This window comes from Xenopus tropicalis, chromosome 3 (genome assembly GCF_000004195.4).
Source record: "Xenopus tropicalis strain Nigerian chromosome 3, UCB_Xtro_10.0, whole genome shotgun sequence".
Lineage (NCBI taxonomy): Eukaryota > Metazoa > Chordata > Amphibia > Anura > Pipidae > Xenopus > Xenopus tropicalis.
In genome coordinates, this window is record NC_030679.2 from 130,316,781 (window position 1) to 130,342,665 (window position 25,885).

The following is a 25,885-nucleotide window of genomic DNA, read 5'->3' on the forward strand; positions in this document are numbered from 1 at the left end:
AGTGGACAAAATGTTAGATTAATAAACCTTTTTTGACCAATTTTGATATATAGATACAAAGGTTCCAGTAAGAAACTGAAATGTTGCACCCACGAAGCTCACTATTTTTCATTGATTATATATATATATGTTGGCTGTTTCTCTCCATTTGTGAAAAGGCCAGTGAGTGCCATTATCCTCGCACTCTGCATATAAAATAAAGTATATAGAGTATTTTTATTAGGCAATTACACCTACAAGGTTCAGTCCACTAGGGATTGTTATCAGGAACCAAAACAGGAAGTGCCCATGAAATATAAAGTACAAGAGTATCCAATCGGTGCTCACCTCATGTATGTAATACAGTGATTATTATTTGCAATCAGTGAAAGTAATAAAGTGATACTGTGCTGTGACAACTAAATCAATTCAATTATATAAATAGCCTTTGAGCTGTTATTTAATGTGATATAAAAGATATGTGTGTCCTGCTGTGTGATCCAGATACAGTGGCCCAATGTGTATAATCAAGAACCAATAAAAACATAAAGCCACACCCACCTTTTTGGTTGATATGGTGTTAATTACAATGTCATAAATAAAGCCCTTCTTAATCATGGGGGCATAATAGCTCGTTAAAATAGCTTAATCACTATAAATATAATTATACTTTATTTCTATGCACCTTGTTATATATTGCATTTATCTCTATCTCACTGATTAATGCCCCTTCATTCAAAGGACTATAAGTCCACCATTTCACTGTGTGGCGTACTTACAGTGGCTTTCAAAAGTATTCGGCCCCCTTGAACTTTTCCACATTTTGTCACATTACAGCCACAAACATGAATCAATTTTATTGGAATTCCACGTGAAAGACCAATACAAAGTGGTGTACACGTGAGAAGTGGAAGGAAAATCATACATGATTCCAAACATTTTTTACAAATAAATAACTGCAAAGTGGGGTGTGCGTAATTATTCAGCCCCCTGAGTCAATACTTTGTAGAACCACCTTTTGCTGCAATTCCAGCTGCCAGGCTTTTAGGGTATGTCTCTACCAGCTTTGCACATCTACAGACTGAAATCCTTGCCCATTCTTCTTTGCAAAACAGCTCCAGCTCAGTCAGATTAGATGGACAGCGTTTGTGAACAGCAGTTTTCAGATCTTGCCACAGATTCTCCATTGGATTTAGATCTGGACTGTGACTGGGCCATTCTAACACATGGATATGTTTAAACCATTCCATTGTTGCCCTGGCTTTATGTTTAGGGTCGTTGTCCTGCTGGAAGGTGAACCTCCGCCCCAGTCTCAAGTCTTTTGCAGACTCCAAGAGGTTTTCTTCCAAGATTGCCCTGTATTTGGCTCCATCCATCTTCCCATCAACTCTGACCAGCTTCCCTGTCCCTGCTGAAGAGAAGCACCCCCAGAGCATGATGCTGCCCCCCCACCATATGTGACAGTGGGGATGGTGTGTTCAGAGTGATGTGCAGTGTTAGTTTTCCGCCACACATGGCGTTTTGCATTTTGGCCAAAAGGTTCCATTTTGGTCTCATCTGACCAGAGCACCTTCTTCCACATGTTTGCTGTGTCCCCCACATGGCTTGTGGCAAACTGCAAACAGGGCTTCTTATGGTTTTCTGTTAACAATGACTTTCTTCTTGCCACTCTTCCATAAAGGCCAACTTTGTGCAGTGCACAACTAATAGTTGTCCTATGGACAGATTCCCCCACCTGAGCTGTAGATCTCTGCAGCTCCCCCAGAGTCCCCATGGGCCTCTTGACTGCATTTCTGATCAGCGCTCTCCTTGTTCGGCCTGTGAGTTTAGGTGGACGGCCTTGTCTTGGTAGGTTTACAGTTGTGCAATACGCCTTCCATTTCTGAATGATCGCTTGAACAGTGCTCCGTGGGATGTTCAAGGCTTTGGAAATCTTTTTGTAGCCTAAGCCTGCTTTAAATTTCTCAATAACTTTATCCCTGACCTGTCTGGTGTGTTCTTTGGACTTCATGGTGTTGTTGCTCCCAATATTCTCTTAGACAACCTCTGAGGCCGTCACAGAGCAGCTGTATTTGTACTGACATTAGATTACACACAGGTGCACTCTATTTAGTCATTAGCACTCATCAGGCAATGTCTATGGGCAACTGACTGCACTCAGACCAAAGGGGGCTGAATAATTACGCACACCCCACTTTGCAGTTATTTATTTGTAAAAAATGTTTGGAATCATGTATGATTTTCATTCCACTTCTCACGTGTACCCCACTTTGTATTGGTCTTTCACGTGGAATTCCAATAAAATTGATTCATGTTTGTGGCTGTAATGTGACAAAATGTGGAAAAGTTCAAGGGGGCCGAATACCTTTGCAAGCCACTGTATATAGTTCAAGACTCCTCTCAGATGTGATACTAGCTTGTCACTGCATCTGTAGTTCCGAGGGGTCACTAAATTTTTATAGTGTATGAATGGTATTAGATCATGTTGCTCCCCAACCCCTTGGCTGTTGCTCCCAGTGCCCCCAAACCAGGGAGTTATTTTTGAATTCCTGACTTGGGGGCAAGTTTTGGTTGAATAAAAACAAGATTTCCTACCAAATAAAGCCCCTGTAAGCTGATAGGGTGCATAGAGGCTCCTAATAGCCAATCACAGCCCTTATTTGGCTCCTCCATGAACTTTTATGGTGCTTGTGTTGCTCTCCAAGTCTTTTTACATTTGACTGTGGCTCATTAATAAGAAAGGTTGGGGATCCTTGTCTTAGATTATATCCACTCTTTGGATGATCTTATGGATTTATATCAGCATCAGACCAGCATGAGGCTTATTAACATTTTTATTATTTTTATTTATCATACACCAAAATATTATTCAGGGGCAAGTTAATGGCGGGTCAGTAAGTTTATTAACAGTTCTCTTGTGTAAAGTGCAGTAGAGCAATAAATAGTAGTGTAATAAAACCAGTATGTAAAGTTTAAGATTTAAAAGTTCAAAGTTAAAATTAATTGTAACGGAGAGAGAAAAACTTCAAATATATATAAAGCCAAAACACATCTCATTGATGCCCGGAGGTTCCAGCGTATCCAATGTTCAATTTCATTTTGCGTTTCTAATTTAGGGGGCATCCTAGAGGGAACTGAGCATTTACCCTTCTGTCTTTGTGCTGCCGCGAGGGAAAACCAAGAAAAGGATTTACGGGGGAGTATTTTCAATTCCCCTTATCTTTAAACTCTATAAGATTAGGGCTGGGCGATATACCGAATACCGAATACCGGTGTTTTTTTTTTAAAACTATATTCATTTTTCAGATACCGCAATACCGGGGTGTCAGGGTACTCACCCGTGCGGCCCCGTCTCGCGCACCTCCTTGCATGCGCACGCGCGTCCCGTTGTCCGCGGGACGCTGTGCACGTGCGTCAAAGCGCACGTCCGCGATGTGCTGACGGCGCCAGTTCTGCGCATACGTGGGGGGTAATTAAAGCTATCAAACGCCTCCTCCTGTGCTATGTTATCTGCGGCCTTGCCTGGGAAACTAAGCCTGCCTGATTTACCTTACGACTTTCTGTTGCCGATCCTTCGCTTGCCTGACTCTGATTTTCAATACTGCAGTAATTATTCTCTAATTTATTAGGAAATGGGGTTAACACCTAATCATGCATGGAAAAAAAAATTACGGTCAAATACCGTGACACCAATATAATTTTGAAAAATACCGTGATATAAATTTTTGGTCATACCGCCCAGCTCTATATAAGATAAACTTGTGCTCAAAATTATTCATATACAGATTGGTGTATGAGGGGGTCACATTGGAACCCAAAATATTGTTCAAAATAAAAATAGTTTTGTGTCATTTGTAACAAAGCTCATAGGAATGTCATTAGAAGAGAAATATGACCAGATTTTACCAAAGCCTGTCTGCATGCCACCATTTACAAACTTGAAACATTAAGGGTTAGAAACAGACTGTCTGTGGTAAGGGCATGACTCCTGTCACTCTCCTTAAAAATCCAACTGAGGGGGACATTTGGGTGCACACTGTCAGGGCCTGCTCAGCTCCTGATTGTAGTCAGGGCCAAAAAGGAAGATTGAGTTCAGGGAAACAGATTGTCCAAACCAGGTATCAGAAGCGTTAAAGAGAGTCAGGCACAGGTCTGGGCGGGCAGCAGTCAGGATAGTCAGAACAGGATAGCAGAGTCAGAAACTGGTACATCAGATCAGAAAAGCAATTTAGAGTGCACCCAGGTACTTGCACAATAAGTCCTTTGGGCATTGAACCCCGGTCCTTAGCGTATATTTAGAATTTTTCATGCCAGAAGCTATTTTTACTGGTTATAATGCCCCCAAGATTAAGAAGAGCGTAAACTGTGGCATTGTAAATAATACCATAAGCTAAAAGAGATACAGTAGGTGTTGCTTAAAGTTGGACCTTACTTGTACACATTGAGCCATTGTATTTGGATCACACAGCCATACACATCTTTTGAATCAAGTTAAATAATAGCTTATTATATAATGCAACCATTAAGCTGTCACTTTTTTACTGATTGCAACAAATACTGTTGGTTTCCTATTGTAACCAAATGAGCGAGCGCCAATTGGATGCGTTTGTACTTTATATCCTATGTGTATATGTAGTGTCCAAGAGCCGAATATGCTGTTACAGAAGGAGGTATATTTTATTCTATAACATCTGAAATATTGAAATTCACCTTATAGTTCCTTGATCAGAATCCATGCTTTTATATAGTTATGGAACAGAATATACAGTTTGCTGATTTATGCTATAAAAATGCATTTTTCTATTTGTTTAATAGTCATGTCAGTGCCACAACATACACATATAGAATTTCAGTAAGGTATTTAAAACAGCCAGTTCAAATCAGCTCACTTTGCCATGTTTTTTTTTTTTTTTTTCATTCAATGCATTCCTCCTTTTCCAAAGGATATTTTTTATTACCTTAATGTGTAATACTGCAACACATCAGTATAGACTTCCCAAGGACATACTGTGGGCATTTTTTTATATGTGTTCTTTTTTTACTCTATTCATCTGTCACAAAATAATTTATGTGTGGGCACAGAGCACTTTAAAACCATGGACTGTTGCTCACAGTCAGATATTAGGCATGTTTTGCCTCATTTACAATAGTTACTGCTATGGCATAGGCCCTCTGGGCACAGCAGGATTTATGCACAGAATTCAGAACTCCAGATGAGGTTATATTGCATAGTATTTATTCCCATATGAGCAATTATTGTACAATCATTTTCTTATGCATATCAGAAATTGCATCTAAAAAGAGCATTGGAGAGGTTGTGTGGGTGAGTGCTTTCTCTCTTTCTGGAGTAGGGCTGGAGACTCTGGGGATATTTTAGTGGGGAGGGGGTAGGCTAATCCCCTTAATATACAGAATGCTCATCATTCCCCCCTAAAGCTGGATCCAAATTCCTGAGTCAGGGGGGCAGTTTAATCCCCATTTTCCCCTACCCCCTCATAAAGAACACTCTTTACTGTATAATTATACAGATTATCTCTATACACATCCAGCCCCTGATAATGACCATGCCACAGTGTATGACGATGCTGAGCATCTCTGTACACTAAAAAATGAGCATGCTCACCTGCATAATGATTTTGAGTATCTCTATACACTCCCAGCCCAATAATAAACATGCTGCTCTCTGTATCAATACTAAATATCTCTGTACACTTTGATCCCCCCCCCTTAATGAATTCACTGCACTGTATAATAATGCAGAATAATTGTATGCACTACCAGTAGCTTTATAATAATCATGCTGCACTGTATAATGGTGCTCAGTGCCTCTATAAATGCCTAGCCATCTGAAAAAAGAACATGCTGCATTGTATAATGGTACTGAGTATCTACATACACTTTGTCGCCCTCTGTAAATGAGAGTATATCCCTGCAAAATGATGCTGTGTATACCTGACATGTAGCCCTTTCGCTTCAGAGAAAACTAAGCAGAAATGCCCTACGATAAGCAGAAACCTTGCCGAGTCTACCCTACCGACATTGTGCTGTGCCCTGTGGCCTCTGGGAAAGCTCCTACAAAGGCATAGGGTAACTGCTATTGCTGTTTGTCGATAGGCAGCCAATGTAATAGCTCAGGAGGGCCTGAAGAGTGTATAGATATACTCAGTACTCATTCACATATAGTACCAAAGATGGAAAGCTCTTGAGACGAGATGAGAAGGACAATGGAAAGGGTTTATTCCCTTTTCTAAAACTTTTTCATAAATTACCCTCTTGGCTTGGGTTAAAAAAATATGAGGTGGAAAGGAAGGACAAATGGGTTGAATGATGGTCAGGGGAAGGGGGCAGCTCTCTCCACTTCCCAAATGTCATCACATGCATATTACATTGTAACAGGCAGGGTGCAAGTCTTCATGCCGTGAGCATACGGGGCGAGCATCAGATTCGCACTTGGGAGGGGTCCCTCGGGTTCTTTGGGAGTGTCGTCTGTTTATAGATGAGCGAAAACAGCTTAAATTTTGTACCGATTCATATTCTGTGAGGTGCAGTAGACGGCAGTTGGGTCAGCATCAGTAGCTTGTACTTGAAGTGTAATTCTTAGAAAAAGCAAGAGAAAAGGGGGTTAGACAATGAGTATAATAAGGTGAGGGAAAATGAGCAAAGGGAGACAATAGGGTAAAAGACAAGTAAGAAGTGAAATGTGGTAGAATCATGGATTTAAATGGGCTGTTCACTTTGTAGTTAACTTTTAGTATGGTGTAGACCAGTGATCCCCAACCAGCGGTTCGTGAGCAACATGTTGCCCCCCAACCCCTTGGATGTTGCTCCCAGTCGCCACAAAACAAGTGCTCATTTTTGAATTCCTGGCTCGGGGGCAAGTTTTGGTTGAATACAAACCCAGTATAATGCCAAACAGAGTCTCCTGTAGGCTGCCAGTCCACATAGGGGCTATTAAATAGCCAATTATAGCTCTTATTGGCACCCCCAGGAACCTTTTTCATGCTTGTGTTGCTCCCCAACACTTTTTCCATTTGAATGTGGCTCACAGGTATAAAAGGTTGGGGATCTCTGGTGTAGACATTGCTTTTCTGAGACAATTGGCTTTCATTCTTATTTTTTATGGTTTTTCAGCTTTTTGTTCAGCAGCTCTCCAGTTTGGTATTTTAGCTGTTATCTGTTTGCTGGGGTCTTATTTACCCTAGCAACCAGGCAATGGTTTTAACAAGTGATAGGAATATGAATAGGAGAAGGGCTGCAAAGAAAGTGATATAAAGTAAGCATTAAAATTGCAGCTTCACAGAGTAACACAGGGCCTGTGTAAATGAGCCTCATTCAAAAGCTGGAAAGGGACAGAACATGAAGGCCAATAATGAATAAACTAGAAAAAAGAATTCATAAAAAACAAATTGGGAATTCTATAACATACTAAAAGCTAACTTAAGGTGAACTACCTCTTTAAATAAATGCAGAAATAACTTTAAAACTTGTATATTTATTGCTATATAACTACCAGGAAATAAAATACTTTGTAAATCAGGACATATTATGGGATATTGAAGAAATACAAGACAAGTTATATTAATCAGTCATAATACCTGTACTGATTAATACAAACACAAACAGAGCAGAGTTGACCAATCAAATATTTATTAGCACTTTGCAGACAGTAGAAATATAAGCAGCATTCTTTGCTTATACTGAATCATGATGAATAATCCCCACAAAATTAGTACAAAACAGTGCAAAATGGTTCCGAAATCAACAGAGACACCAATTAATGATGATCTGTAAAGAGATTGTCATTGTTTCCATAACCCAGTACTTTTCATCCTCCTCATGAACTGTTGTCATTTAAAATTTTTCAGACACCCTCTTACCATAACAAGCCTACAAGAAAGATAATATTGACATAGTAACCACCCTGCTGTAGTTCAAGGTGATTTTAGAGCAGCAAAATAACATTCTCCCCAAAAGAGAATTCAACCATTTTGATTGTCAACCCTTCTACCATTTAGGACCCCTCCCTAAACTGATAAATTGAGTCTGGGGCACCCAGCTTTTGGCTCTTGTCTTTGGGTAAATTCATTCGGTCATGAGTTTGCCATATATGATATTCCCTATCTGTCCAGTAGTAATTCATGACAGGGCACCAATCGGAGGAAAATTGTCTCCCCCCACTAGAGGTGCAGGCTAACAGAGCCCACTCCCTGGTTGGAACAATAGGCAAAGAGCTATACTGCCTGCACCAGAAGGGGGCTCCCAGTGTGGGTGGCCATGTTCCCCATCTTTATGGGAGCATAATGATCCCTCTATGTCTGAGGGACAAATTATTATAAAACTATGATGTCAGTGAAAGAGGTTTATGTATGGGGATCCTGAGCATGCTGGGGGCCAAAATAATCACAGAGCCACGTCTGGCCCATAGGCCTCCAGTTGGATAGCCCTTACCTATAGTATACCATTTTCTGTCTGGAACTCCTATGTGCAAAAGTCAGTGCTTTATTATATGCTCGCTGATTTGTACAAACTTCTGTCCAGCCTCTCTGTCTCTCTCTTGCATGCCTGCTGCTAGCTGTCACTTATCTATATTTATCTTCCCATGGGTTAGGCCCCCCGTAGGCACACTACAGGGATATCCTTCTATGTCTCTTGTTGGGTGGAGCATGAAACTTATTCCCTAAATGCAGAGGAGAGCAAGCAGAATAAGATTATCAGGTCCTAAATCACATGGACACTTGGAGCCAAAGTGACACAGAGGAGACTGCCTGTAATGAATTTAGTATGTGTGAATTTTAGTCTATGCCAGTGTGTGTGTATATATATTTAGGATGAATTTTTATTACTCAGTCTGGCTCTGAACACGCACATTCCGAATATATATTTATATATTCAATTATTATTTTGCCAGTAAGTTAGAACATTTAAGTAGTTATGGCATGTAATGTGCTTTGAGCACTGAAGATGAAGATGCAAAACTGGGGGTTGCTGCCAATCACTTTCCATTCAACAAAGCAATTCCCCGTAAAACATGCATTGTCTCATTCAGACGCTTCCCATTGTGGCAGTCCCTTGCTTTCATCAGTGCTACTGATCAAAATGCCTTATATGCTATAGCATACACAGGCACAGTTTAATTCAAATGACAGTGACAAATATATGTTATGGAATATTATGTGGGGAGTTTTGGTTAGTCTTGAGGTGTGACTTGTATTCTAAGAATTACCTGGGCGTTTCCCATTATTTGGGGTGTCCCAGTTTTGGGTTTCACTGTTGCACCCGTTTGGTGCCGGCTCGTTTCACAATCTGTGCCCCTTTTCTCCCGTCTGCGACCTCTGATCTCACAGTGTCATTTTCGTCCTCTGCCTGCCACGGGCAGCCAAGGAGGGGACACAGTGTCACAATAGGTTCAGGGAGTCAAAGGAACATAGAGGAGAGACATCACAAGGGACAGAGGAATAACAAGGGCACAGCGGCATAAAGTAATAGGCAGACAGACAAACAAGAGACAACAACACACAGTTTGCGAAGAAGAGAAAAACAGAAGAAAATGGTAAATGGAATGAGAAAGTGGTGGACAAAAAAGAAACAATTAGAGAGCTGAAAACAATGTTAAGTACAGGCTAAACAATAACTGTATTGTAACAATATTATAGCCAGCATACTGCTCCCCCTGGGAACTATTTTCATTTTAGTATATACTGTCTATTTTATTTCCAGTTTAAAATATCCTGACACACAAGTGCATCTGAGTGTTCCATGAATGAGCAAAAGGGGTGATTTCCAACATTTGGTTCCCTCCCATTGAGCTATGAAATACCCAGGCAACAACATGCTTGGGATCAACCTGTGTCCCATTTCCATTAACTAGGAAATTGATAGTTTTCTGAATCCTAAAGAGCACAGTGTAGGCAGCTCTCCCTAACTTGCCCTTCTGAATGCCTCTTAATGGGGCAGCACTATATTCCCTGGGGAAATACAGGACTCTGTGCTTCATTTTGGAGGCAAAATATATGCAGACATTTTTTAAAATAAAGGGCAGGACGTAAAGTACAGAAAATATGGCAGATTGCTTACATTTTATAACCAAAAACTAATTATGGGAATCTGTGCTTTATATTTACCTTTGTATGTGTGAGTAGCATAATAATACAATAAACACACAAAACATTTCACATCCATGTAAGGGAAATAGTCACAGACATAACAAATTCACAGGGGCAAAATATACATGCATGTGGATGTGGCTCATTTAATATTATTGTTAATGTAACTAATTGTGCAGCTTCCAATCAGATATTTGCTTTGATTTTATAAAATGACATAGCCTGATCAAAGATAATTTCCGATTGGCTGCCACTCTCTTACAACCGTTGATGGCATATTTACGTTTATAAGTGCAGTTGCAATTCACACAATTTTCCTGCAGACTGCATAAAACCACTTTCAGTATTGCACTTTTGTATAGTTGAGCTCAGCGCCCCTCAGTCTTTCATGCCTTCTGTTCTGAATCAACCAGTGCGCCTGTTGACACAGGGGAACCCTTGAGTTACTGCCACCTCCAGCTGGTAGCTTCAGGGATCCCTTTGTGCCCAGTGTCAATAGGCGCAACTGATGTCATCCAACGCTGAACACTGGTAATTTCACCTGGTGGACTTCCATGCAATTGCCTCTGATTTGTAACTAAATGTGTGTGCAGTTGCATTCATTGGTGCAACTTGTGACCATAAAGACACTAGAATCCTGGGAAAAGAACTGCAATGTGGGAAAAAAAACATAACGATTGCGCTCAAAATTGCACTTTGCTCACTGTACTTGGGGCTGTAAATGAGCCCATTGGTGTATTATATTCCCATTGGCGAACATTTTTCGTCTTTTTAACAGTCGTAATTACGCCTCTGCAAAAATGTGAAAATGCACCTATTTAGTACCAACATTTTTTTTGCCAAAAGTAATTTTGCCAGGTTCCGGGCTGGCAGGCTACCATTATAAAGATAGAGCAGCCACTTTAGCATCTGATTATTTAATTCATAAACTCCATACATTATTGCTTTATGCTTAATGGTACATATAGTATTGCTTTATGGGGTTAATTGGCCAGTGTGATGTTCCCATACAATTGTATGTTGCTTTCTTTGTATAAACTGTCTCCTCACTGGAAAAAGAGCATATGTTTCCCGTCACATGGTGGGACTGTGATTGGCTACAAGTGGATTTAACATTGAAAGCATGAGAATAAGTGGCAGCTGCCAGACTTGTGACCTGTGACACAGTTACATGTGGTGTCGGGGGCACCTGTTGTTTTTGCTTTTGGTTTTGCAGGACACTTTAGTATTATGATTTTTAGAATGGTGGAAACAATTTGCACATCTAGCGCCTTGAAACCTGAACTAGAGCTGAGTCTTTTGACCTGGTTTTAAAATTCACACTGGATCTAGTAAAATGATCGTTCTACAGAATCTGTGAAAACTTTTGTTATATTGCATATACTTGCACTTTGGTTGGTTCTTTAATCACTACCTGCTTTAAACAACAATTACAATGTTGCCACTTTTAGGTATGTGCCACATATTGGCTAGAAATTCTTCTTCTAATGCTTTGAGGTACAGGTATGGGACCTATTATCCAGAATGCGCAGGACCTGGGGTTTTCCAGATACGGGGTTTTTCTGTAATTTGGAGTTTACTGGATAATGGGTTTCCAGATAATGGATCTGTACATATAAATAATGTTATAATTTGCTTCTCTGACTGGCACACAGCGGTTCACATATATGATTTGAAGCATAATGTTGCAAGAGAGCACTTAGGAAAATAGCTTTACACAGTGGTGTAGCTACTACACAGGGTGCAAAGGGAAGTAGAGGGCCTGCAGGAGAGGGCGAGGGGGGTCAGGGTGGCCTGCGATGCACTTGGAATCATGTACGTACTCCAATTTTGCAAATGGTGTTGGTCCCCTATGATTCAGCAGGGGCTCTTGAAATTACTTTTAGTGGGGGGGGCAGGCGCCTTTTGGTAAGCCCCTTTGATTTCACATATGGCCAGAAGTACAACAAGAGTTGAATCTATTTGACAGTGTTGCGGAATATGTTGCCTCTTTATAAATGCTCAATAATAACACATGGCTTGCTTAAGTTAGTAATTTACTATATCCTGCACCAACTCGGATCATGGTTTAGTAACAATGATGCAACATGGGGAAATGAGCAACAATTAATTTCTCATGAACAAAGGTACAGCAGTTGTCTATACAATGTTGTTACTTGCAGACACACTTGTGTCACCATCCCAATAACAGGCACACAGTATAGATTCTTCTTACAACCAAACCCCCAGCCAGTAATGACCCCAAATACTGACAGAGGCTCAAAAATATATCGCCCGAAACCCAGGCCCTGAAACCCGACAGACAGTACTTGTCACAGTAACTCTGAAACAGCAATTCTGGCCTTGAGCCCACCTCGCCATATCCAAGTGCAACAAGATCAGACAGGATTTGCAGGAGATTATACAATCCTATTGAACAAGGAAAGATATTTGTAGTGTGTTTCTTGTACTAATGAGGTGGACGCAGGACTGGATTTGCCATTTTAAGGTTCCTGACTGTGCCAGGTACTGCTGACTGTTGGGCTCTCAGGGCTTGCTGGTGATGCATTTATCTACAGTGCCCATAGTCCAAGGGATTGCCAGACCCCACAATTTCTGCCCTAGGTACCAACCTTGGTTTCCTAACGGGTAATTTGGCCCTGGTTACTTTTTTATTTTTGTAATTAAACAGTAGGAATATTGACATGCATGTTGCCCATCCAGGGCTATGGCAGACAGAACCTTGAGTCATCCACAGTTAATTCCCAGTGCAAATGATAAAACGGTAGTTACATTACTTCCATGATTGTTGTAGATCCAAAGCGATATATCTAATCCAATCGATATGATTGTGTTATCAGACAAATGGGAAATTGAGTGAAGGAGAGATGAAAAGAGGAAAATAAAGGTAGAAATTGAAAGCAGTGATCATTACCTCTCGGTGCAGTACAGCATACTTCAGGTAATTTGGGGTTTCACTTTCCAGGTCTTCTGGTTCCTGCAGTGTCCCCTCTATCAAAAGGTCCTCATTATCCCCTAAATCTGTGGTTCCTGGTGGACCCACTCTGCGTAGAACCTTCCGGACTATCTGTATGGTACATCACATAAGGGGGAACAAAGAGTCAGACAGAAATACAGTCAAATTCAATATATGTATGATTTGTAGGGAGAAAAGTTGCCTCACAAATATTTATGAACAAACAGTGGATTAAAGTAAAATACAACCAAAAAAAACTTCATCACAGATTCTAGCACATGAGTAATGATAAAAAAGAGTACTTATTAAAATGAGACATTAGACATTTCTGTCAGGATAACACCTACCTTCTTTGTCACAATGTTCCCTTGCTCATCTGTGAACTCTTCCTCTGTCACCTGTTCCCCAGGAATATCTGGGACTTCGTTCCCCTGTAAAAAAAAAAAAAATTGGCCCATTTAAGTTCTGCACTAGAGCCAAGAATAACACAGCCGAAACAGCTGCATAAACTGATCAGCTCTAGGCGGGTGTATATATATATATTTATATCCACATGCAAAAATATATTCACACAGTTATACATTTACAGTACATACATGAAAAACAGTTATAAATTAGTTACTACTTGTACAAAACTTCTTTTGAATCAATGTTTCTTGATATTCGATGATTTTTAGTTGGCTGTAAAGCACTCTATGTGGCAAAATTACTATATTAAATTGATGCTATAAATAAGTTAAAATATGTGAGTTGAGTATAATAAGCATTTGAGACCTTGCCTGAAAAATATAACTTTAAATAAAGAAAGGATTTCACACTGTTGCATGAAAGGAATTTATATACATGTGAACTAGCCTGTAAACTGAGATACAGGCCAGAGAAAAGTCCTTCTGTATAAATTGGATATTCACTGGGGATCCCCCCTATAAACTGATATACAGAGCAGAGAAAAGCCCTATTGTATAAATTCGATATACACTGGGGATCCCCCTATAAACTGAGATACAGAGCAGAGAAAAGCCCTATTGTATAAATTCGATATACACTGGGGATCCCCCTATAAACTGAGATACAGAGCAGAGAAAAGCCCTATTGTATAAATGGGATATACACTGGGGATCCCCCTATAAACTGAGATACAGAGCAGAGAAAAGCCCTATTGTATAAATGGGATATACACTGGGGATCCCCTATAAACTGAGATACAGAGCAGAGAAAAGCCCTATTGTATAAATGGGATATACACTGGGGATCCCCCTATAAACTGAGATACAGAGCAGAGAAAAGCCCTATTGTATAAATGGGATATACACTGGGGATCCCCCTATAAACTGAGATACAGAGCAGAGAAAAGCCCTATTGTATAAATAGGATATACACTGGGGATCCCCCCTATAAACTGAGATACAGAGCAGAGAAAAGCCCTATTGTATAAATGGGATATACACTGGGGATCCCCCTATAAACTGAGATACAGAGCAGAGAAAAGCCCTATTGTATAAATGGGATATACACTGGGGATCCCCCCTATAAACTGAGATACAAAGCAGAGAAAAGCCCTATTGTATAAATGGGATATACACTGGGGATCCCCCTATAAACTGATATACAGAGCAGAGAAAAGCCCTATTGTATAAATGGGATATACACTGGGGATCCCCCCTATAAACTGAGATACAAAGCAGAGAAAAGCCCTATTGTATAAATGGGATATACACTGGGGATCCCCCCTATAAACTGAGATACAAAGCAGAGAAAAGCCCTATTGTATAAATGGGATATACACTGGGGATCCCCCCTATAAACTGAGATACAAAGCAGAGAAAAGCCCTATTGTATAAATGGGATATACACTGGGGATCCCCCTATAAACTGATATACAGAGCAGAGAAAAGCCCTATTGTATAAATGGGATATACACTGGGGATCCCCCCTATAAACTGAGATACAGAGCAGAGAAAAGCCCTATTGTATAAATGGGATACACACTGGGGATCCCCCCTATAAACTGATATACAGAGCAGAGAAATGCCCTATTGTATAAATGGGATATACACTGGGGATCCCCCTATAAACTGAGATACAGAGCAGAGAAAAGCCCTATTGTATAAATGGGATATACACTGGGGATCCCCCTATAAACTGATATACAGAGCAGAGAAAAGCCCTATTGTATAAATGGGATATACACTGGGGATCCCCCTATAAACTGAGATACAGAGCAGAGAAAAGCCCTATTGTATAAATGGGATATACACTGGGGATCCCCCTATAAACTGATATACAGAGCAGAGAAAAGCCCTATTGTATAAATGGGATATACACTGGGGATCCCCCTATAAACTAATATACAGAGCAGAGAAATGCCCTATTGTATAAATGGGATACACACTGGGGATCCCCCCTATAAACTGATATACAGAGCAGAGAAATGCCCTATTGTATAAATGGGATATACACTGGGGATCCCCCTATAAACTGAGATACAGAGCAGAGAAAAGCCCTATTGTATAAATGGGATATACACTGGGGATCCCCCTATAAACTGATATACAGAGCAGAGAAAAGCCCTATTGTATAAATGGGATATACACTGGGGATCCCCCCTATAAACTGAGATACAAAGCAGAGAAAAGCCCTATTGTATAAATGGGATATACACTGGGGATCCCCCCTATAAACTGAGATACAAAGCAGAGAAAAGCCCTATTGTATAAATGGGATATACACTGGGGATCCCCCTATAAACTGATATACAGAGCAGAGAAAAGCCCTATTGTATAAATGGGATATACACTGGGGATCCCCCTATAAACTGAGATACAGAGCAGAGAAAAGCCCTATTGTATAAATGGGATATACACTGGGGATCCCCCTATAAACTGATATACAGAGCAGAGAAAAGCCCTATTGTATAAATGGGATATACACTGGGGATCCCCCTATAAACTGAGATACAGAGCAGAGAAAAGCCCTATTGTATAAATGGGATATACACTGGGGATCCCCCTATAAACTGATATACAGAGCAGAGAAAAGCCCTATTGTATAAATGGGATATACACTGGGGATCCCCCTATAAACTGAGATACAGAGCAGAGAAAAGCCCTATTGTATAAATGGGATATACACTGGGGATCCCCCTATAAACTGATATACAGAGCAGAGAAAAGCCCTATTGTATAAATGGGATATACACTGGGGATCCCCCTATAAACTGATATACAGAGCAGAGAAAAGCCCTATTGTATAAATGGGATATACACTGGGGATCCCCCTATAAACTGATATACAGAGCAGAGAAAAGCCCTATTGTATAAATGGGATACACACTGGGGATCCCCCTATAAACTGATATACAGAGCAGAGAAATGCCCTATTGTATAACTGGGATAGATACTGGACCAGACCAGAGAAAAGCCTATTAAGCTATCTGGTGTATAATCTAAGCTGGTGGTTTGAGGAGAGGCACCATGATATACTTGGTGAAAGACGTCCATAAAACAGTTTTATATAAAGTAAGCTACAGATCAGTGAAAGTCATGTTGTGTAAAAATATATATCTATGACTTGATTTTGCCCACGTACCTTGACGATGACCCTCCTCCTCACAACCTTGGTGGTCAGTGTTTCCTCATCATCTTCTCCACCTCCTTCCCCAAGTTCTTTGTCGAGCTCAGTGTGGAGTCGGCGAAGAACAAATTTACCAGCTCCCCGAACAATATGGACTACATTCTGACAGCTTACCACAAAGAATCCTATCAGTACTATGCACACCCCCAGCTCTGTTAGGAACCCCCACATCCTGTCCTGCTCTCAACTGAGGGGATAACACTTGTTCAGTCAATTCTATTTTGTTATATACCAGTGACAAACCTTCACTGCAGTCCTTTGTATAATACCTACAGCTGAATGAAAGCCATTTTAGTATTCTTCTAATACCGGTATTTGGGTTCTTTCACAGTCTGTTAAACTAAAACATCAACTGGCATAGCATACCGTGAAATGTCCCTTATTCTAATGCTGAGCCCTTTGCATCCATTTGGGCTACCCCTCCCCAAGAATAAACATTATTTGTCGATGTTTTGTCAGGTATAACAGGTACAAGGCTTAATCCATAACTTCAGCTTCCTACCAACTCCAAATGGGAGTTTTCCTACTGTAAATCCACCGGTAGCTTCACCCCCTTCAGACAAAGTTAAAGCTGCAGTTTCACTTTTGCTAGTCTGTAGGCTGGGCACAGGGGGTTGTACCAGGAGGGATATTTTTCTCTCTCTATTCTGCTCCCTCTCAGCTGTCTAAGGGAGGGTCTGAAACCAGACCCAGGACAGGGAATGCAGAGGAACACTTAATACCCTTAAGTGATGGGAATGGGGGCAGGATTTAAATTAGGTGGTGGAATGACCTCGGAGTTGTATTGAAAGTCACTTGGCAAAGGAGAACTGCTTGCAAACTGTCCTGTAACCTTTCTGTATTTCTCCTCTGCATGCTATTAATCTGTGTGAATATCTATCTGTACATCAGTGTGCTTGTGTACTTTCTCCCTATGTGTAAGCCTTTTTTATCTGCTTATCTGTGTATCTTATCCATAACTCCCTTTGTGAACCATAAAATAATTGTATCCTATATCTATATTATCCCTTGTTTGCCTTGTGTACCTCTCTCTACCCTGTATAATGCCCTTTTGTGTTCCCTCTTCTGAGCACAGTATCGCTCTCTCTCTGTGTATCTCTTACAGTCATAGTACCTAATGTCTCTGTATTTTGTTATTATTATTTCCTGTTATTTATATAACGCTGACGCATTTCTTTAGCACTTTACAGAGATTATTCATCATTCACATTCACAGTAGCTTACAATCCAAGGGCCCTCCTATCACATACACTATGGTCAATTTACTCAGGAGCCAATTAACCTGCCTGTATGTTTTTGGAGTGTGGGAAGAAACCGGAGTACCCGGAGGAAACCCACACAGGCAAAACATACAAACTCCTTACAGATAGTGCCCTGCCAGGGACTGAACTCAGGACCCCAACACTGTAAGGCAGATGTGCTACTCAGTGAGCAACCATGTTTTTTCTTTCCACTGTCTGTGTATCGTATCTCTCTCTATATCCTATTTCTCTCACTGTCTGTGTACCTTATCTGTCTGGTCTGCATGTTCTATCTGTTTCACACTGTCTATGTCAGTGTATCATATTTCTGTGTATTTTTCCTCTCTTTTACACTGTCTGTATATTATAACTCTATATACTCAATCTCTCTCTAAGACTGATGCCACAAGGATAAATGCAGGCCAAGAATCAGCCCCTATGCTTTAAAATTCGTATTGATGTGCCTGCACTTGCAATTGCATCATCCTTGGTGCAGGTACATAAAGGGGATTTTGGTGCATAACTGCATACTCAAATAGTTACTTGCCAAAATATGCTTTGTGTGTCTGCACCTGGCCGGACATATGGCCTAAGATCCACTTGGTCTTAAGATCCACTTGTTTGGCAAGGTTGCCAAACGAGTGGATTTTTTTTACCAGATATGCCCCACCCTTGGGTAATATAGAGCTGGCCTCAGACCAAAGATCAAAACATAAAACAAGTAAATCCAGGCCGAGTGTATTAGTTCTCTATAAACTCTCACACTGTGTTTATTATCTGACTGTATAACTGTCTCTTTGGGCCAAATGTATCCACATTTTAATTTAATTTTTTTTACCACGATTTGCAAATTTTTGCAGCAAAAATCACAAATACGTTTCCCAAATTTACATTTTCAAGATTTATTAAAAGAATAAAACTCAAATAAAAAAATTTGGAAATCTAAGGGCAATGACACATGAGGAGATTAGTCACTTGCGATAAATCTCTTCTACTGCAGGCAATTAATTTTGTTCAAATGCTTTCACACTGGCAATAATGTAAATCTCCGGTGGGCAAACAGACATGTCGCTTCGTTTTTACAAAGTAGTCCCAACTTGCATTGCAATTTAGTGATGTGTATGTTCTCTCACTGGCTATTTACAGTATTTCTGGTGGGAAAGCATTTGAAAGAGATAGTCGTCTGGGGTAAAGAAGATTTAAGGTGGCCATACACGGACCGATTTTTTACTTACAAACGACCGATTCCCGAACGATCCGATGCTATCGTTAAGTTATCGTATAGTTGGTGGTGTACGAACGATCGTCGGCCCACTAAACGAGCCGACATTATCGTCCCCAAAATCGATCGGCCAGGTTTAAAAATTTTGGTCGTTTAACGATAAAATCTGCCAGTTGGTGTGAGTGTCAGACATTTGTCTTTCAACGATTGTTCTCTGCGCATGTCACGATTGCCAGCAACGACATCGATCGTACGTAGATGTACGATCGTAGGTATTTTACGATAATGATGCGACAAAATCTTTCCCGAATTATCGTTGCCCGTGGATGGCATATCGTATGGGAACTCGATCGCCATACGATCGTTTGTCGATATAATCGTTCATCGCACAACGAGCGAAATCGCCTCATGTATGGCCACCTTTATTGTTGGCGACTAATCTTCTCGTTTGTCATTGCTCTAAAATCTGGTCAGTTCATGTAGAAGTCAATTGGAGTTGTAATTATATTTTTAAAAATCAAGATGCATTTAATTTGAGTTTTCGAGACTAATTTGAAATTTGACTGATTTAAAATGGTCGCAAAAAAGATCGTCGCCGCTGACGTTTGGGGCTGAACGTGGCGATTCAGCCCTAAATGTAGATTTTGCCCGATCAAAATCTCTTAACCTGACCGATCGACGAGACGACCGATATCCACAGCTTTTTGCGATATCGGTCACCTTTTTGAGACGCAATACACGCACCGAATATCATATGAAACGCGTTTCGTACAATAATATTGGGGCGCGTATGGTCGGTTTTACCCTGGATGTATTATCTCTCTGTATATCCTCTCTCTCACCCAGTATATATGTATATTATCTCTTTCTAAATGTCACCCTGCCATCTCTCACAATCTGGGTATATCCCTCCATATCGTAAGACTACACACTAAGGTGCAGATTTACTAAAACTCCATGATTTCTAATTTTTTTATATTTTCAAATTCAAATTTGTTTTCCCAAATGTCTAATATTTACTAAAAGAAGCCGCAAGGAAACGTTAGTGCAAGAAAAGTCGTATAAACTAGAAACCAGCAGTGTCTACAGATCTCTCTGACTGAGGGATTTACAGTACCTACTGTATAGCAGTTTTAGACTTGTGCTCACTGTTTTTTTTTAAAGGGGACATATTTGATAAATGGAAAAACCCCTAATTTTGTAGGCAATTATGAATAATATTCGGTGCTGGTTTCCCTTTGGGCTAAACATTAACCCTATCTGTAACAATGGCCCCTTTATTGGAGCTCCCTATAGATCCTCTCGCTTCTCTGTCAGTGTGTGAAATGGAGAGTGGGCGAGTCCTAACGGTCCCTGCCAGAAGCACAGTAGAAGGGGGGGAGCCAATCACAGCCCTGCAGTCACACAAGCACAGACAGGCTTCAGTTCCCTCTGAGGTCAGCCTAGCTGCTGATTGGTTCCTATCCTACAGTGCGGTGTACTGAGGGCCGCCGGCTCCCCTGCACATCCAGAGAATTCAGCCAGCAGGAAGTGGCACAGATGGGCGGGGCTAGTGAGGTTTTGGTGGAATTTCTCAAAAAATCAGTTCGTAACACAACATTTTTAAGCACAATCTTTCAATATCTAGAGGAGTATAATTCACTGGAACATTCATAATTTTTATAGGATATGTCTCCTTTAACATCCTCAAACCACAGCTTCAAGATACCTGTTGTTCTTGTTTGTCAACTGAGCCTCTCCAAGTTCCTGGGGATATATCTATAGTTTCAAGACTCACTGCAAGTGCACCCATTCCTTCCAAAAAGTGACCTGCTTGCAAGCAATTTGAAATTGCATTTTGGTTAGCGCCCATAGACTGTAGTCAGCTGGACAAGTTAATGGAGTTTTTTCATTTCGTTGTCTCTGTGAGACTGGGGAAATGACATAAAGCAGATTGATGGAACAAGAATGTGGCTAACATTCACTAACTGCCATTAAAGAAGCAATTGCAAAACAGTTGGAACCAAGGATCTGAGATATTAAACTACAGTCAACAGTATGTTTGGGGATAATATCTGAAGAGCAAAGCAAATGTGGCTGGAACATCAGAAAATCAAATTTTCAACAAACATCACATTCCTGTGTTTTTTAAACCAAGCAGCACCCAGAGACAGAAGCTGATACACTTATAAGACCCAACACCAAAGCACATTAAAAGTCATGTGGTTTATGCTGTGCAGTATAGTGAAAATTAGAGTTCAAATTGCAGTTCCAAATCAAGTCCAAGTGCTTTAGACTTAATTCTACTAGATACTGTACTTTTCTCAAAATTAACTGTGTTGGATAACTCACAAAAAGGTCCTTCCTGCCTATCTACCATTTAGCAACATAGAAACTTGCCTCCTAGAGGCCTAAAATGCATAAGGACGGTGAGGTTGAGTGACTTTAAAGGTAAAAACATGAAGCCAAATCATTTAGGATTTGCAATTTCTAAATAAAAATGTACCTTTCCTCTTCCGGTGTATATTGTACTCTGCTGTGTAACTCTGATTCTTGAACTACCCTTGAAGGTTGGATGAAGTTCTTCATACGTCACAGGGGCACCATTATCATGGTGAGGGGAAAGCGAAGGAGATGACACGGGAGCATCTGCAGTCCAGTCCAGAACCCTAAAGTTTATGGCATATATGAGTTAACAAACATTTTCAGGATTGTTCAAATGGAGGCCTGGCATTTTATGCCTTCCAGCCCATTCAAGAGCCATATAGACCTTTCTGTATCATAAGATTCTGTATTCCAAAATATTATCCTTTTACATGATAGAAATTAGATCTAGCGGAGTACTGATTTGTACCACACAAAAGAAAATGCTTTGTTGGTGTATATGAAATGCAGATTGCAGGCTTGTTAACCCCTTGTAACTCAGGTATGTTGGAGCTGTCACTGATAGGTTATTGCACATGTGAAACTTACTTTGTTGCCAGTTTGGCATTAGACTCCATTTTAGGATTGCCTAAAGTAAGGTATTATCATCAACAAAACTTGTATATAGTGTTTTACCTCTCAACACTGCTCCCCGATACCCAGCATGTAGTGGGTGTTTCAGTAATTCTGGCCTGCACCCTCTCTGGACCTGCAATTAGAGAAACAAGCATGTTGCTTAGAGTTTATTGTTCAAGTCTCGAGCTTTCTCCCTCTATCTCTCTAGCTGTTTCCCACTTCATTCGTCAGCCTCTGACCTCCAGCTTCTGCCTCCTCCTCCTCCAAGTCAGGGGAACCTGAGGAAGGGCGTGGTGGAGGATCCCATTCGTCCTCAGCCTTGCTGCAATCTAGGGATGAGTCCTCTGGGGCCACAAGGGAAGGAGACAGGCCTGAGGCCCAGAGCGGAAGGTCAGGTAGGTCCAAAAGCCCATCAGGCTCAGCTGTTGCCATTGGGACGCCATCCAAAATTGACGCTTCATTCCAGTATTGCTCCAGTCGTAATGGGGAGGGAAGGGAGTAGTTGAGAGATGCTGGGGATAGTAGTTCATCCTGCGTCAAGGGGTGACCTGTTGGGGGGAGGGTGGGGAAGGGCTGTCACACACACTCACTCAAAATTTAAGAAACTTGCAATCATTCCCCCCACATTCCTTTCTGATAGAATTAAATCATTTTGTGATTTTAGCTAAAATATTTTTTTTTTATTAATCTAATGTTTGTTGGGCAAATCATTGGTTATGGACGCTCTGAATTCAAGCTTTAGTTCAGAATGCCTGCCCTTTTTTTGCAGGATTTGAATTCAGCTGAATCTGTAGGGGCATATTTATAAAGGTGTGTAAAAAATAATGTTAGAATTAGGATTCTGCCTGATAATTTCAGGAATGGTGATGGACAGTGTTAAATTAAGATTAAAATATCACAGTTCAGATAAACTCAAATCCTTAATATACTGTGATATTGTAGTCTGTAAATTGCACTTTTCCTTATTAACTAAATGAGTACAGGTATGGGACCTGTTATCCAGAATGCTCGGGACCTGGGGTTTTTCGCATAAGGGAACTTTCTGTAATTTGGATCTCCATACCTTAAGTCTGCTAAAAATCATTTAAATATTGAATAAACCCAATAGGGATGTTCTGCCCCCAATAAGGGGTAATTATATCTTAGTTGGGATCAAGTACAGGTACTGTTTTATTATTACAGAGAAAAGGGAATCATTTAACCATTAAATAAACCCAATAGGGCTGTTCTGCCCCCAATAAGGGGTAATTATATCTTAGTTGGGATCAAGTACAGGTACTGTTTTATTATTACAGAGAAAAGGGAATAATTTAACCATTAAATAAACCCAATAGGACTGTTCTGCCCCCAATAAGGGGTAATTATATCTTAGTTGGGATCAAGTACAGGTACTGTTTTATTATTACAGAGAAAAGGGAATCATTTAACCATTAAATAAACCCAATAGGACTGTTCTGCCCCCAATAAGGGGTAATTATATCTTAGTTGGGATCAAGTACAGGTACTTTTTTATTATTACAGAGAAAAGGGAATCATTTAACCATTAAATAAACCCAATAGGGCTGTTCTGCCCCAATAAGGGGTAATTATATCTTAGTTGGGATCAAGTACAAGGTACTGTTTTATTATTACAGAGAAAAGGGAATCATTTAACCATTAAATAAACCCGATAGGACTGTTCTGCCCCCAATAAGGGGTAATTATATCTTAGTTGGGATCAAGTACAGGTACTGTTTTATTGTTAGAGAGAAAAAGGAATTAATTTTTTAAAATTAGAATTATTTGCTTATAATGGGAGATGGCCTTTCCGTAATTCAGAACTTTCTGGATAACGGGTTTCCAAATCTCATACCTATACATATTATATGTACATATTTAAGATCAGACACTTTTCTGATCCCTAGTTTTCCACAGTACAGTGTTTTAACAAGAAATATTCTGTACAATATTTTAGTATATGCTTATAAAGAACCAATATGGTGGGATTTATGAGAGGTTTAATATGCTGAATTTAACAATCTCTTAATTTAGGGAAAGAAATACCCTTGATTCTCACCCAGGGTCTTTATCATGGATGAAGGTTCGCTAATGTTTTTGAAACAGACCTCCCATAATTCTCGCCTACTGGTGGAGAGTTTCAACTCTGTAGTACAGGTGACTGATATCCCTGGGTCATAGTGACAAGTGTATTGTATTTTAGGAAAACCTTATGTGCTTCAGTTCTGTCCCAGAAGGATGAATTTACATTGATAGTCAATGTCTTTATATTTGTCCATGGTTTTGCAACTTGACTGGCTTCAGTCAACCCACTGAAAAATTGCACAAGCAACCAATTGTTTGTACTGTTATTCAGAGAGAAGACACTTTAAGGCACTTTGTACACATAGGAAAGATCATTTTCATTACTCATTTAGTGCCGCATATATTTGTAAGAAATTGCCAGTTACTGGAGGATAATGAATTACCTGATGCTGGTGAGAGACCAGTTGCCAGTGATGCCAATTGGAGAACCGGGCGACATGTACCTACATGCGACAAGCAATGCATGCACCCTGTTGGACTTCTCAAGGATTCAATCATTAATTTTGTGATTGGCCAGATACCAAAATACTTACAACTCATTTATTTCTATATTTATATGCATATTTTTGGAAATGCTGACACTCTAGAACAATTTAACTCATTTTTAAGTACAAATTAACTTTGGTTTTCTGCCAAATCGTTTGCGGAGGATTTGTTATCGAGCCAAATTCAAAATGAGCTAATGCATCCCTAGTTCTTGGCATGCTTTACTTCTTGTTCTGTCTCATACAGTCTGCTATAACCCATGCAAAATATATAAGTTTTTGTGCAAATAGTTAGGAATGCTTAGGTTCTAGTAAAGGGATCTTCAGGCACCGTTTTATTGCGTTGTGCTAAAAACTGAAAAATATATATGAAAGATAATTACAATTTTTCATTCAGATCATGCCCCTTTGATGTGCTCATCTTTGCCTAATAAATATAGTATCATTAAAATGTTTTGCAAACATACAGTAGCATAAAGTGTCGAGCACTAGATTGAACTCAAATATATTAAGGTCAACTCTTTCATCTTGCTTCCTATATAAAGAGGTGAGGAAAGTGCTGTATCTGCAAGGGCTGAGGTCTCTTGTCACCCAGCTGTTCCAGGCATCAGCTCTGACAGCCACCGTGCCACGTGTCACACCATCCCTGCTGCTCTCCGTAACACAAAACCCAACACGGGAGGGAGAAGAGACCTGCGGCAGGGATTGGCTCCTTCCTCACATGCACTATTCAGATTTTCAGCAAAGATAAAATGCTCATTATTGCAGTAGCACACGTGCTTACCGGCCATTCCCTGCATGCACTATCCGAGTGGCAGCTAGGGTTTCCAGGCAGCGACCAACAGAACTGAAAGCAATTTCATTCATAACCTTATGAAAGCTAAGTTGTTTAGCCCACAGTGAATGTTGCCTCCTCTAGCAATGAATATCTTACCCCAAGATAAGTAAATAAATCATCTTTATAATCCAGACTGGGATTCAAAATAGACCCTGGCATTTCAAATACACAGAGGCCCAAACACCCCCCTCCCCCCCACAGGCCCAATCAATAGTGACTGTCTATGGCAGCTTCACAGATTGCCAGTCTGGGCCTCTATATAATCATCAGGATTTATGAGAGGCCAGTAGTTTTTTTTTCCCATGGAGCGTCTTTGTTTGTTGGTTATGTATATACACACATACACATACAGATTGTGAGTAAATTA

The 25,885-nt window shown here is 40.3% G+C and overlaps 1 protein-coding gene across 15 annotated transcripts in view; it reads right to left on the reverse strand.

Annotated features, from left to right (window-relative positions):
- Positions 1-5,193: 5,193 nt before the first annotated feature.
- ank1 (ankyrin 1) overlaps positions 5,194-25,885 on the reverse strand; it is a 120,953-nt gene continuing 100,261 nt past the window's right edge. For 12 of the 15 annotated variants that reach the window (XM_012959150.1, XM_012959146.1, XM_012959145.1 and 9 more), the window contains 7 exons: positions 22,353-22,661; positions 22,174-22,246; positions 21,620-21,782; positions 13,386-13,469; positions 12,997-13,149; positions 9,203-9,342; positions 5,194-6,575 (listed from right to left, as the gene is read on the reverse strand). In XM_012959150.1, the coding sequence (XP_012814604.1) occupies positions 9,244-9,342; positions 12,997-13,149; positions 13,386-13,469; positions 21,620-21,782; positions 22,174-22,246; positions 22,353-22,661 (881 nt within the window). In that variant the 3' untranslated portion in view covers positions 5,194-6,575; positions 9,203-9,243. Of the gene's footprint in view, positions 6,576-9,202; positions 9,343-12,996; positions 13,150-13,385; positions 13,470-16,626; positions 17,538-21,619; positions 21,783-22,173; positions 22,247-22,352; positions 22,662-25,885 lie in introns of those variants that run through there. The other 3 variants (XM_012959148.1, XM_012959154.3, XM_018092511.2) reach the window with 3 other exon arrangements.